A 15,583-nucleotide genomic window follows, 5' to 3' on the forward strand; every position below is an offset into this window, starting at 1 on the left:
AATTAGAATTCAATGCTTATATTTACTTTCTCCAAATTTCTCTCTTATTAATTGATAATTTCGTCAATCTCTCAGAACTGGTTGTGCTTTAAAACTGACGTAAGAGCCGATGTGACGTTTGAAAGTTAAATAGCGCAAATAAATATAGCGAGAGGAAAAAAAATGACAAATTAACTTTAACCGTACAATTGTTATAGTTTTACAATAATTTAAAAGGGTAATTGTTTTTAATTTAATTAAGTTAAACAGTACACATTTTGGTATTCCTAGAGTATTGAAAATATTTCTAGTTCTTACTGTATATTCTACTTCAAAATGACAAGGTTTCGCGCGTGTTAAAGGATAATGAATATTTTAGATTTCCAATGGGTTACATAAGGAAAATTTCATTAAAATTAATATATATATATATATATATATATATATATATATATATATATATATATATATATATATATATATATATATATATATATATATATATATATATATCGGTGACTGACAAAGGTGGCAAGAACAATATACATCCACCCCTTTTGAAGACACTGATATAAAACATTACACAAAATTAAAATCCTCAATTCTAAATAAGTAAATAAGTATTGGTATTAAGCAAAAAACCTCAATATGCTGTACGTTTCTTGTATATATAAAGCATCATCTTTTGCTATTGCTGTAAGTGAAAGCAACATATAATACCTTTCACATATGTTTCTGTTAAAGACGTCCATATATATCCGTATATATCCACTTGACCTCACCTCCACAAATAAATACATTTACCTGAAGAACCTTTCTAATTTTGTTTTTGTGAATTGAAATTTTCCAATATATCTACAAGACAAGGAGGCAAGTCTTATTGTTCTATCAGATTTCTTCTAACGAAAATCTGGCTAATTTTCAACATTCAAGAAAAAAAAAATCATGACATGAAATCGTTATGTTCTACCTAAGAACATTTTCTATAAGAGTCAATCTATTGACAAATAAGTCTATGATACAGGGATATCATCGACATCGTTTAAAGTCAACAGTAGGCAAGTTATATGGTACATACAATGACCTTGTTTGCAAATACAATTTGTCGTTAAGTTGACTGACGACTTTCCTACAAATCTTTAGGCCATTTATCCACACTGAATTGTCTACGGATTTTCCTGTTTACCCGATAATGACAAGGAGCACAGGGCGGGTGTGAACGATTAACAGGGGATGCTTACTCCTCCTTGACACCTGATCCCATCTCGTTTTCATAGCATTTGCAAAATGTTGACTTGAAACGAAAATGTTGGTATCCTTGTATCATCAACTTATTTGTCAATAGCTTCCCTCGTTTTAGAAGTTGTTCGTACGTATAGAGCATGCAGGTGATAATGTTATATTGCTATATAAATAAAGGAAGTTGACGACAGAAAATTTGAAGTAATCACGTTTATCACAAAGTTTTGTTAGATTAACGTTCTTTCCATCCAAATAAAAAAAATGGACTTCAGTGAAATACATTGATATATTTTTTAAAACAAATACACCTTATGGTTATGAGCATGGTTATAAATAATTTTCCTCTGGTTTTTTAATTTCATGAGAAAATTTTCAAAACTTCCTTTGTATTTCTACCTAAACGTCTGATAAATAGACAGGAATTGTAATATGTGATATTTTTATCAAAGTTTTCTTTTGAACCAGTATTTTCTTATGTTGTGATCAACTTACCTTTGAGACTGATCTTCAGATGCTTATTTCCTAGTTTGCTCTTGAAAACGTCCTGTGATCTTACCTAGGTCTACAACTGCTCAGCTGAGAGAGCTGAAGTCGGTGTGAAAATAAAGGAGCTGAAAGAATTTACACTGTCACTTTGGGATAGGTATACTGTCTCTGTGTTTGCAGTGATATATCTATCACAAGGATCTTGATTTACGCCAGCCAAAGAGTGAGATACTATGTTAGAAGTTTTTCTATCGTGATTATCACAATAATGTCACGTTCATATCATCCTTATTTCTTAGTAACTTATATCTACTTGCGTGTTAAGTTAGATATCGTTATATTGCTAAGTTAAGGGTAAACCTATTACATTTTGTTTGGTAAAATGAATTGATGTTTTCATTTGAACATAAGTAATACATAAGTATTGTATAAAACGAGGGGTCTATCTGTACAAGGAAGTAACTCGAGGGGTCCATCTGTAAAAGGAAGTAAGCAATCTCCACTGGATTTTTCATCCCTTCTATGGATGAGTAAGAGGAGAGAGTCGTTTCGTTCCTTCTTCTCCTTAGCCCCTCGTATAGATGTGGTCAAGATCCATTATTTGCAATAATCTTATGTTGTTCAAGATTTTCCCATCGTATTATCATGAATTTATTCCTCATTCTCGAGGATAGGGTTTTATTTTAAAGAATGGAAACTGATTTAACTGTCTTTAAGGCTAAGTAAAGTCGGGATAGCTTTTCACACTACACAAGATATTATTTTATTTTTCTCGTAATCACGAAATGGTATTTATATTCCTTATTGTATATAGATAGTTTTCATATGACGTATTTTCTCTCCGAGTTATTTCCCTTGGCCGCCATCTTGATGGTCAACCTGTGATTTTTCCTCTTTGTCTTACCAAATCTACGAGGATGTAGCAAAAATATTTGAGGAAAAATCTTTATAGAATAAAAATTATGAAATAAAGAAGGCTTTAACAAATGTATATTTTTCAGAAAAACAATGCTTCCTACCCCACAATGGCGAGTATAAAAGTTAAAGTTGGTTGAATAATGAAGGAATATGAGCATGTTGACCTCCAATATGGCGGCCAACGGGAAATAACTCTTGCTAATTTAGGCCTACTGAAAATTATCTTTTTGCCAGATGATGAATTTCACCTGTCTCAAAGTCGTTTGACCTCCAAAACATCTTTAAAAATGCAGTATTTAAAATGTTCATTAATCCTTCAGATTATTTTAAATTCAAAAGATCATAAATGATGTTACTATTTTTTTTTCACCATAAAATCGAAAAAAAAAAAAAAGAAAGAAAAAAAAGATGTTCTCAGATGAGAAACTCCATGACTTGATTTAATACCTATACTTTCTTCATCCTCAGACTATATAAAAAAAATATATCTGACATGAATCACTCGATGTTTTGATGTAATCCTTTGACAGATATGATCGACTCATCGTTTAGATCTGAGCTTGAAAACATTTTATTGCTAAGTCCTTTCAAATCAATTTTCAGAGGTTAAAGTCATACAGTCAGTAATTTTGCAATTTTTTAGCAATTGATTGAAGTTACTAGTATTAAATTTGTTGATATATATTAAAATTAAACGTCTCCTAGCAAATTTTCATTGCATTCGACAAAAAACATTTACGAATGCATCACAAAAGCATGTTGGCAGACAAATATTTCATGAATATTTATTATCGATAGACCTTGAATAACCATACAAACAGCCGATACTAAAGTGACAAAAAAGAATGCAATATAGTTAATGTTTCCGATGTTAAGGATATTACACTTGAGTGATTTAACAGAAAATAAATTAGACATATCATATCTCATTAGATATATTTGATTCCTTTAAACATGGATCACTCTTACACTGTAATTTATTATTATGTTATCTATGTCCCTCGTCCTCAGTGTCTCCGACTTCAAATTAATTGATGGATAAACAATGTCCTAAAAGTCGGAGCATGAGACAAAAACCAACTCGATCGTGTCAAGGTGGCCTATAGGACTATTACACAGCCCATAACCCTTAATTATGTATTGTTTTTCCTCGTTTGTGTGTCTTTGTTGATGACGTGATTCCGGTCAGAGAAGGTGATTAATGATGAGAATTATTTGTCCTGAGAGGTGAATTATCAGTCGCTTGTTCAACAACAAGTGTTAACTTAATAAGAAAAGTGTATACTTGCTTATTAGACGATTTTCGTTTCAATACAATGAAGAAAGCGGTCGTGACTTATTCACTTACCTTTATTGTATTGATATATTTGGATTATCAAAAGTGTAAGTTTTTTAAACTTATTTTTAAATTTTCTTTATTATATATATTATATAAATATTCCATTTTTACGTACTTTTTTCAATTTTTATTTTAAGCCAGATGACCAAAATACTTCAATGATCAATTTTGCTAAATAAAATTACGAAATACCTATATTTATATCTTAAAAATGAGTTTTGATATTGACATATATGATATCTTTCAAGGTGATGGGACGCCTCTGAAGAATAAATCAAAAATTTCATGGAACGACATTATAAATCCAAAATACAATACCGGGAAGATATCACCTTGGAATTCAAATGAAACTACACAGAAACAACATTCATACAATTCAGCGAAGCCAAACTCTGCTGCGTCAAGTGGAAATGTAGCTCAGCAACTAAGAAAGAAAACCACGAAACCGCAGAATAACCAGAAAAGTCAACCAAAACAGGACTCAAGGATTTCATCAAAATGGGCGAAAAAGACAAACGACATTCATGCACAGCAGGAACAACCACCAAAAGACGGGGTTTTACATCCTAATCTGAAGACGGCTTATCCTTTGAGTTTCGATGCATATTACAGTGACTATACTACAATAAAACCAACACAAGAATATCAATATGCAGAGCATGATCTATACTATTACTTCTACCCTGAATTCTATGGAGCTACGGTGAACCCAACACCATTTTACGATTATCCTACCAAAAAGAAACGTAGTTTTTTAAGTTCTACCGAAGAACCAGAATACGAAGGAGAAGAAATGACGACCGTTTCTGGAGCAACCAGACGTTCAGCGGCAGGTAATGAGATCGAGGCAGAAGATATTACGACAGTCGCCACAGTAACTTCAACAGACAAGCTAGCGGAAATAGAGGCCGAGGATATTACAACATCAAAACCTAAAACATTGGCCGTAAATATTAAAGTAACAACAACTACGGAAAGAACTGTCACAGAAGAAGTAGAACTGGAGGATCGGACAACTATACCTTCTATAGGACAGAGCAAACAAAAGACAACTACACAGCCTCAGGAAGTAGAGGCGGAAGACGTCACCACATCCGCACCAAGGAAACCTACCCTAGTGAAAATGGTTACGTCAAAGGGAGGTGCTAAGGTTAGGTTAAACAGACCGGTTAAGAGGTATCCTCCAAAATACCGCTTCCCTAAAAATCAACAACGTCATCAAGTTCCGGTGTTAAAAGAAGTAAATTCTGTATCTAAGGTCATGACAAGAATACCAACAAAAACCAGGCCAATTTATAGCAGTGAACAGAAACAAATAGACGCCAATAAGATCAAAAATAAAATAGTCCATAAATCCACGAGAATAAAACCAGTTGTAAAATCTTCTGTTGTACATCGTTTAGTGCCAAAACAGTATTCTTATATACAGGAATTATCAAACAGAAAAATCTCAATAGACCATAAAACAGTGCGACGACATAATATGCACCTGCAAAATCCTGTGAATGTTGGACAGAATGAGAGACAAGGATGTAGTAAACGCCAGAAATGTCCCTCTAATCTCCGACCAGTGTGTGGAACTGATGGAATGTCCTACAGGAATAAATGCGTGCTTAAAACAGTCGCTTGTGTGTAAGTCACTTTAAGATCATTCTTGTCAGTAGTATATTTTTTACACAATTTTTTTCCCTCAAACTCACTCTCTTCATTATAACTTAATCATTCCAAAAATAAAAGTTTCAATGTCTATCAGTAAAATTCGTAAATAATCATATTATCCTAGTTACTCGCCAATACCTTTTTTTTCTTGTATAATGGTAAGTGTTATGTACTTGAAGTTTGGACAATTTAAATTAAGATACATGTATATGCAAGAAACATTTAGAAAAGTAAAGCTGTTCAAAACGGTAAGTACTGTAAGCCAACTTTTATTCACGAGCGAGAAATATCCACGAGTTTCGCAATCTTCTTTCACTCGCGAATATTTCTCGTCGCGAACCAATTATTTACCTTTGCATTTATGTAGAATGTTGCCTCAGTCGCGAAAATTAGTAGTCGCGGATGGACTCCAAACTGAAAAATTTGCGAATAAAAGATGTCGCGAATAATAGTTGGTTTACAGTACCTGCTCGACGCTCCAAATCGGTAATTATTAGTACAAGGTCGACGCTCCACAGGATCTTATCTTTCAAGCTGCAAGTAACAATTTAGTGTAATGTCAGTTTAAAAGCGTGTTTGTTAAAATTCCATATCTATTGTAAAGTTTTTTTGGGGTTTTTTTCGGTGTTCAAGTATAAACTTATCGAAATTACATGTAAATGTTTTTAAAGAAAATGTTACGTTTTCTTGGTATACGGGCCATATGTGTAGTAAGCAGAAAGTGGGGACCTTTTTAAAAATTGCTCAAACTTTTTTCTTTATCGTTGACTTTCGATCATCGACACGGTTAGACAGATGACCACTAATCGAATCTAAAACAAATGACTAGCTTACATTAGTTTCACTGATTGATGAATTTATTGATTACAAGATTTGTCAAAATTCTTTGTCTGAATTTTTTCCAAACTTAATCGACTGTGTAAAAATTGGCATTGCAATAAATGCAGAGAGGTTACAAATGTGGTTGAGTTTTCTGGGCAATGGTAAATAGTATACGACAAATCATTATTGATCTTATTATTTTATTATATGTTAGCAAGATTTTCTCTCTTCGGAAGCGAAGTAACCTTATTCTTCAGTTGGAAAAGAACTCTTTCAGAAAAAAAAATTCTTCAGTTTTGGCCATTTTTATCTAATCTGTGCTACTTCTTGTGTCAAAATTTAAAAAAAAAAAAAAGTAGATAAACACATCTGAGATTTACCGTTTTAAAAGACAAGTTTTGTTGTTCTTTTTTTTTCAACGAAATTTATTTATTACATACTAATCAGAATTATACTATTTTATTCCATTATTTTATTTTCCAGAAGAGGCGGACTGAATAAAATCAGGATCAGGCATAAAGGTGTATGTTGAATAAAAACCTGTTAGAGGATTGTGACAGACACTAAAATAACTGACGATCTTCCCAGTCCTTTCTCATAGGACACAGTCCACAAGTGTTGTAATGCAACGAGATTTTTCTTGAGAAATATCAATGGATAAGAGAGTGCACAGACAAGTGACTTTATGGACGATATGGATGCTTGTAAGACCGGCGTATATCCTTTTCGTTCAGCAAAAGCATTTTCTATCTTTTTTTTTACAACACATTTAACACGACATCAGACGGAACGAAAAAAACACTGTACACATCTATATACAGTATGTATTTGGAAAGCATTCAGTCAGGTTTATTTCTGCTGTGCGGATCCTGCTGACTTTAGTTTTCTCGAGTTGGACCATATTGGTTCTTGTATCGTTTTTATTCTTGGAAATGTTCATGAATTGGATGTGTTATATTTCAATAAAACATTGTTTTTAACTCTTTAGAATGTACTTGAATATTTTACTTTTTATCTCTCAATTTTATGTCAATATAATATTGAAACGTTAGAACAATTTCTAAAACGATGCAAACTATTGACAAATAAATTGATGATACAGCAGTCTCGTTTAAAGTCAACATTTCGCAAATTCTATGGTCGATACAATGACCCTGTCAGCAAAACAATCTAGAGCATTATTTTCACATTGAATTTTTTATGTTTGCCCGAAGAAGAAAGTCGCAAAACTCAGGCATATATTGCGAATTAAAGTTGGTTTACAGTTTCTAAAGTAGTTTTTAGAGTAAAATAGAGGAGAGTGAATCTCAGAATTAAAGTGGCCATCTTATCCCGTCTCTTTCTACACGTATTACTGTAACACTACTCTCGATACGACAGTTCAAATTACATTTGCGCTATGTTATCTAAGTTCCTTTTTACATAATTTCTAAATCACAATTAAAAAGAGTATCTTAGAAGAACGTCAATAGCTATGATTTTTTTTTTCATTATTTCAAAGGCTTTTTTGTGATCTTAAGGTTACTTGTTTATGTATTTCGGTTTTGTAAATGTGTTCAATTGCGAGAAATTTTAAATCATGAATTCAAATGCAATTAATTAAAGAAAACAATTATTTATTTTTGAGACCCTACTGCAAGAACTCTGAAAACTTTATTTTTCTGAAAATTCAAATAACTGTGTACGCAAAAGCCTTCATACTCTCTGAATTATTATTCCATGTATAAAAGGTGACGCATCTTTTAATTGTAAACATTTATACAAACTTCCTGTTTTATAAAACTGTTTTATTTTCCTTTCACAGATTATCTATAGGGGCACTTAAAAAATATCAGTATTACATTAAGTGCACTTCTAAATAATTTATAGATTACTTTTCGCACACTGGATTATCGACTAAGGTTTGCTTAATATCTTCTACATGGATTTATAAGACATATTTAGATTAAATCAATTCTTTGATACATTTTAGTTCAGTACGTGGCTCTCAGCATGTAGAAAGCAAACATCGCCATGGCATCATCTTTATAAAGATGAATCTAACGATGCATAAATTATATTTGTAAAAATTACTATATAGTGCGATGCATAAAAGTTTATACTTAGTTTTTAGATGAGATGTCGTCTAGATTCCTCATTTTTGCTTTTTTGGCGTCTTTTGTTTCTTTTTCCATACAAGGTAAAGATTTTGTACTTAAATATATTCAACAATCGCTTACCTTATTTATGATGATATCCTTATATATTCCATTTATAGCGTCGGCAGAGTTGATTCTTGTTCAGTACCCTGGAATAATATATGTATAGTTTTTTTAAGTTTTCGCTGGTGTGATACTGTAGATTCCTTATTTTACGCGAGTACTTAATATCGCGAAATGGCCCAAGGGCGTCAAATCGCGAGAACAAAAATTCGCGAATCGTTGATTTATCTAGAGATTTTACATACATTAAAGCACTATAAAAATAAAAGCGAGTAATTTTATTTCGCGAGTGGTGCTTCTCGCGTAATTACGCGATAATTCCTCGCGTATATTTAGGAATCTACAGTAATTCTTTTCATTGATGGCCATAACTTCAATTTTAAAAGTAAATTTATTTTCAGTGGTAAACTAATTGTTACATATATCGTGAGGAATGAAACCTATATGAATGTGCCAAACAATATATTTCTTTTACTGAAATTCGATTGGTAAAAATCATACTTTGGTAAAAAGGAAAGATAATGCGCTACCATTGTGCTTGTATTCTACTGTAAACAAAATTTCTTTGAAATAAACAGTAAAGTGTTACTTACCTTCATTCTAGAGAGTAAATCTAAAATATAAATCTTGGTTTAAGATACAAATTAATTTCGAGTTTCAATTACAAAATAATTCTCCAACAAAAAAAAAAAAAAAAAAAAAAAAAAAAAAAAAAACTAAAAAATGTTATTTCAAATTTATACCTGCACAACCTTTACCTTTAATTTACATGTACTTATTAAAATTTGTTTAAGTATCAGAATTTCTACATCAGAAGTTCATTTTAAAAATATTGTCAGCACTTCTTGGCAAGTTGACTAGGTTCTAGATTTCTAGAAGTTAATCCATGCACCTTGAAATCACCGCTCAAAGTTTTTCAATATAAAATAAAAACGGTCCAACGATAATGCTACGAGGGGTTATCAAAAAGTTCGTGGACTGATGCGATAAAATTGTTACTATATTAGCTGTCCTTTCAAAATCTATAAGGAAATAAAACAGTAAAAGTTGAAATTTTTAGCTTGATACATTAATAATTTGTCATTATCATTAATACACAATAGAATCAGCATAAAATGTGTCTCTCCTCCCTCTGGAGAGTTGCACATCTCTCTAACATTTCGGTATTTTTTTTTCAAATCCTTGAATTTGCCAATGTTCGACCTTTTAAGAATAAAGAGTGGGGGGTTGGGGGGGGGGGGGTTGAGAGGGAGGGGGCAAGCAGCATCTAAATTTACATTTAAGAACTACAAGAAAAGGTTATTCTCAGAAAAGCTCACCCACCGATACCCACGCGTACTACGGGCTTGATTGTAGATTTCACAGAAAAATTGTGTCACATTGAACGAGTAAATGACGGTGACAACTGGACGGCAATTGCTCATAACAATATGACTCAGTAGAAATATGTCGTATTTTGAGGTTTCACCGCATGGTCATACCATAGCTTACGAAAATATTGACAATTTATTCAAAGATAACCCGTATGTTTGATAAGTTATTCTATAAATAGAAAAAATGGTTTTGAATAAATATGCAAAAATTCATTGAAGTACCTTAAGAGATTTTAATTTTATGTCGCCAATCTACGAACATATTATTGATATACAGGAAAATAAAACAAACATGATTTTAAACACATTTTGGTATTGGCGATTGTTGGTCGTGGCATGCTTAAGGACATACGCAACGTACCTTACCTACTGATAATTTTTCAAGATATTCTTAATTTATGATAATGATGCCATCAGATATTCGTAGACAAAAATTCAGCATGCATTACCAGGGGTTTTGAAAAGATATCAATTGATGAAAATTCTTGTATAATTCAAAGAAAAATATACTAAAAATACTAAACATATATTCTAGATGTTTTTTTTATCCAAACTTGTTTTAGAAGAAGTGTACAGCAGCATATATAGACATTAAAATGTAGCACACAGTTCCTTTCAGTAATGGAACTCTTCAACTCCAGGGGAAAAGACAATAAAGTTCAAACTACGTTGCGTATGTCCTTAATAGTAACAAGGGGTCGCCAAGCGTAAAGGGCGACCACAAATTACAACAAGCAGCAGCATATACTGTTATTGATAAGCATAATAATGGCCGTTCCGGGTATACTGTGAACGGTAATTAACCTTACAATTACACTATATTTTATGTATTTTACATAAACTTTACATTTATGTAGAGTTATCGTTACGGGTTAACCGCGAACGTAACTAAAAATATTTTAGCAAGCAAAGCATTGCATGAATTTGTTGAAAGCAGTACACATTTTGCACAGTAACTGAGTTTGTTTTTAGCAGGCAAAGCAGAGCAGTTCATGAATTTGTTGAAAGCAGCATACATTTTCACAGTAAATTAGTTTATTTTAAGCAGCACAATAAATTAAAGCATCAGTTGAATGGCTCGGCGCAAACTGAAATATGAAATGACACAACGGAAAAAGGCACTTCAAAGGAATGCCATGCTGGAATTCTTCGAGCGAGGTTGAACACACAATTAAAAATCACCACATACAAATCAGGCCAATGGAATACCACGACGGAAATCTTTAAGTGAAGTGAATCCTCAAGTCAAAACCTGAAAATGATAGAGAAAACCCAACAGCAGACAAAACTTCTTAAATTGTTTAAATCATGATGCAAAATTCCTCCAATACTCTAACTTAGGCCAAGTTAGGGGATGGGATGGGATTTTAGAAAAAATGTGATTGAAAGCATATTTTTTTTTTTTCAAAATTCTGTCTGCTTCAAAATTCGTGTACCTTTCGTATTTGGGTCCAGGGCAAAGAGGAAGAAAACTGTTATCGAAAGCAATTTTTTTTTCAAAATTCTGTCTGCTACAAAATTCGTCTACCTTTCCGCTTTCGTTTTTGGATCCAGGGCAAAGAGGAGGAATTTGAGATATTCCGATCCCGATCTAAATTATTTTCTAGCTAACCCAACTCAAATAGCAGAAACAATGTTTTCCTCATAAAATAAGCGCATCTATTCTTTAACTTAATAGATGCTATTAATATCCCTTCATATATTGTAAAATTAAAATTGCATTTTTCGTATATTACTCTGTCATTTTATTTGTAATCATCCTCGCAAGCCAGGGGTCCTGAGTCAACACGTTGTCGTTGGTCCAACGGCAACGTGTTGACTCAGGACCCCTGGCTTGCGAGGATTTGTAATCAGCCATTTAACATGTACTGTTTATTTCAAATTTAGTAACACATGTTTCTTTGTAGACCAACGAATCTGTATTTTTTTCTCCTCCATAGAAAAAATCTAAGTCAATGCGGCTTCAATTTCGTAACGATTAGTGAAACGTGTGTCAAACAAACCGAAGAAGCTAAACAAGAGAACTTCCGAGTATCTTCACTGATAACCATTATGTACTTTAAATGTTACAAAAGCTTCCCTTCTATTTGCTGTTTTTTTATCCTTAATGTAAATTTTGGATAAAAAAAAATGCTGCCAATATAACCAGTATGACGTCCTGTTCTAATGATACACCCTTTTAATTTTCTAAGCATATACACCATTTGCTTTCAAAGTAAAGATGGTCTACAAAAAAGTTAATTGTTGGTATATAATAGAATGATGTTTCAAGAAAGGCGGCGACGTCTATGTGAAATTCTTTTCTCATTAACAGACTGTGACGTTTATGTCAACATTTGTAGATTGTTATCATTTCACTGGAACTGTACTATTTTCATACAAAATAACCTTTTATGATCGTATAGTGTTCGATTTACTTTTCTTCAATTTTCTTCACTTATCTTTTATTTTTTCTCACTTTAGAGTCATTTGATCGATATAAGACAAACAGAAAACAAAATTTCACCATTTTCTCTTGCGAGTAAAAACAAAGGTATGTTGAAAAACGTATGAATACTTATTTTATGACAAATACTTAATTCAAAGAACTGTCTCCTTTCGTGGTCTAGGCGTGATAGGTCGATTAAAACAGGTTGAAAACGTCAGAGTTATTTTTGCTAATTTTTCTCTGTAATCTTGCTTTTTTCTGTAATTTTGTTCATTTTTTTGTGTTTGCTTTCTTCTTTTGTACACTCTTACTTTTTGCTTTAATTATTAATTTATTATGTATTCACCTTGACCTTCATGAAGGGAGAGGGCTAAAATAGGCTGAGCCTGTTGCCCAATCCTTTTCACTTCTGTGAATAAAATATTGCTTAAAATTAAATTAAAACTCAGAGTTCCCCCAGAACTGGACTTCCAATGCATACCTGCATTTTCTATGTTTTGAAAATATAATCATATCATTGAATACCTTTCCTTTTAGTTTAAAGAGGCTCACACTTGACAGAATTGTAATGTTCATTTTAGATTAAATATTCACTCACAAATAAGAAAATCTTACATAAACAAAGAATGTTTCTAAAATCAGTAAAAAAAAAAAGTAATGCTATTTTTTTAAGCCATAGTCATGCTATATCATCTATTTTATATATCTAGACCAAAAACATGGTGTAACATTTCATTCTTTTAGTGAGGGAGGTTATAAATAGATTTTAATGAAAAACAATTCAGGGATGTCACTCATCAGCTTTTGAAAAAATTTGTTCAAAACCTTTAATGTCAAAATTATCAATTACAATTCAAATTTTACAATATATCGAAATTAAACATTGAAAATTGTACAATATTCAATTTTAAAACTGCTCAGAAAACCGTAATGAAATAAGATTTATTGTGAACTATTTCTTGTAGTGAAAGGATATTTAGAAGAAATCTTTCAAATCTACAAATTTCTTTAATTAAAATATTTTGTAACTTAAGCCCTAGATATTTTACCCAGATAATATTTCGCTATTGTATGCTAGTAATATTTAAAATAGATTTGAAATACAATTTTTAGAACAAATTTTACACATTCACTTAACATATACTTTGTCAAAAAATGAAGATATATAGAAGATAATAAAAAAAATTACGTTGTTTTTTGCCTGTAAATCACTTAAGACCAATATCTTAATCTACATCACGGGTCCCATTTTCTCATCGTTTTAAATTACGTGATAGTTTTAACCGACCAGCATGTTACAAGTCATGAAAAGCTTGATACAAGAAAATATTTTATTGCCTGTTTAGTTTTTTTAATATCCCAAATATGATATAAAAGTACAATTCAATTGCAACAAGGTCAATTTAGTTGTACCTTTGTTAGGTTCTATAATATGTGAATATGAAGATTAATAATACCCGGTATTAAATACACACTTTGATCATATTTATCCTGTCACTTTGATATCTTAATGCTTAGGAGCATACTTCCTTAAGGGTAATCATAGTGTAAATAGTAATAAATGTGAGTATATAAGAAATAAATGCATTATTTTTGGGGTATATTGTACGATGGCCGATATGAGCCGTCAAATTACAAGTAAGAGTAACTCTATTATGTACGCAGAATTAATTGACTTTAGCAGTAATACCTATATCACTTTGTACATGTACATCTTTGCCAATGGCAAAACGCTTGTAGTTGTAATATATATTTGTACATGTACAAATCTTAAGACAAAATACGTTTGAAACTACTTAACATTCCTCAGATATTGGGGAGATTATCTGTAAACTAAGACAGGGACTAAAACCAAACACGTGTGTCTGGTTTTCTTCTCTTTTCTTCTTTTCTCCCCCCTTTTTGTTGTTGTTAAATAAATGCTGTATTCCTAATATTTAATAATCATAAAACGCAGCGAGATTATTTTTACTTTCACATACGTCGTCTGAGACCTCAACATTCACATTTTTCCATCAAAGAATATTTTGTTAGTGTCTTTATTCAGATTCCTCATGTTTTGGTTTGATTTTAATTTCCTTTTCGACAACGCAATATTAAAATTCATTCGTAGGACCCAAAATACTGGTTAAAGATTCCAGAGACAATGGAGCTGCATCTCTAGTATTTCCTTCCCCTTCCCTTCAGATGAAAGATTGTCGCTCGATGATCTGCGTAAGTAAGAACTTTAATTATTTTTCATTCTACTCTTTCCCTTGTTCCATTAATATTTTTTCTCCTTTATTTTTTTTTTCATTGGAACAAGGAAAATAATAGAATGATGAAATGAATAAACTTCTTACTTAAAGATTCAGCTTCATTTTCTCTGGAATCTTTAACTAGTATTTGAGGCCTAAGAATGAATTTCTATATTGCGTTGTCGTGAAAGACACGGAGGTTTAAATCAAACAAAAACACGAGGAATCTGAATAAAGACACTTAAAAAATATTCTTTGATGGAAAAATCCGTGATCTCATACGACGTATGTGAAAGTATAAACAGTCTTGCTTTTTTTTAATATCATTAAATATAAGCATTTATCTAACACCCCCCCCCCCCAAAAAAAAACACACACACACGTTTTTGTTTTAAACCCTTTCTAAGTTTACAGATAATCTCCCCAATAAATCTGAGGAATGTTAAGTAGTTTCAAATGTATTAAGATTTGTACATGTACAAATTCATATTACAAGTACAAGCGTTTTGTCATTGTCAAAGATGTACATGTACAAAATGATACAGGTATTACTGCCAAAGTCAATTAATTCTGCGTACATATTAGAATTACTCTCACTTGTAATTTGACGGCTCATATCGGCCATCGTAATATTGGGATGGCAATTCATATCTATAAACGCCACTCACCGAATAAGGAAATTGAGATTTTTTTTTCTTTGTTATCACTTAGGCTATTTTTATAAGGTCACCTGAATCACTCAGGTGATCTATTGATATCTTTTTTGTCCGCCGTGCGTTCGTCGTAAACCATCAAAATTAGTGCTAACTTTTAAAATCGTCATGATCCCTGCCCCCCTGGGGCCCGAGGGGTGGGGCTAAAACCACCAAAATTGATGCAATCTTTAAAAATCTTCTTCT

The 15,583-nt window shown here is 32.0% G+C and overlaps 1 protein-coding gene across 1 annotated transcript; it reads left to right on the plus strand.

Annotated features, from left to right (window-relative positions):
- The first annotated feature begins 4,175 nt into the window (after positions 1-4,175).
- Positions 4,176-5,600, plus strand: LOC133204934 (uncharacterized). Its single transcript, XM_061340675.1, has 2 exons — positions 4,176-4,829; positions 4,878-5,600. The coding sequence occupies exons 1-2, from the start codon at positions 4,176-4,178 to the stop codon at positions 5,598-5,600; spliced, it is 1,377 nt and encodes a 458-aa protein (XP_061196659.1).
- The last annotated feature ends 9,983 nt before the right edge of the window (positions 5,601-15,583 follow it).

Source organism: Saccostrea echinata, unplaced genomic scaffold, assembly GCF_033153115.1.
Source record: "Saccostrea echinata isolate AGI-Se365-2 ecotype Australia unplaced genomic scaffold, CSIRO_AGI_Sech_v1 ptg000054l, whole genome shotgun sequence".
Taxonomy (NCBI): Eukaryota; Metazoa; Mollusca; class Bivalvia; order Ostreida; family Ostreidae; genus Saccostrea; species Saccostrea echinata.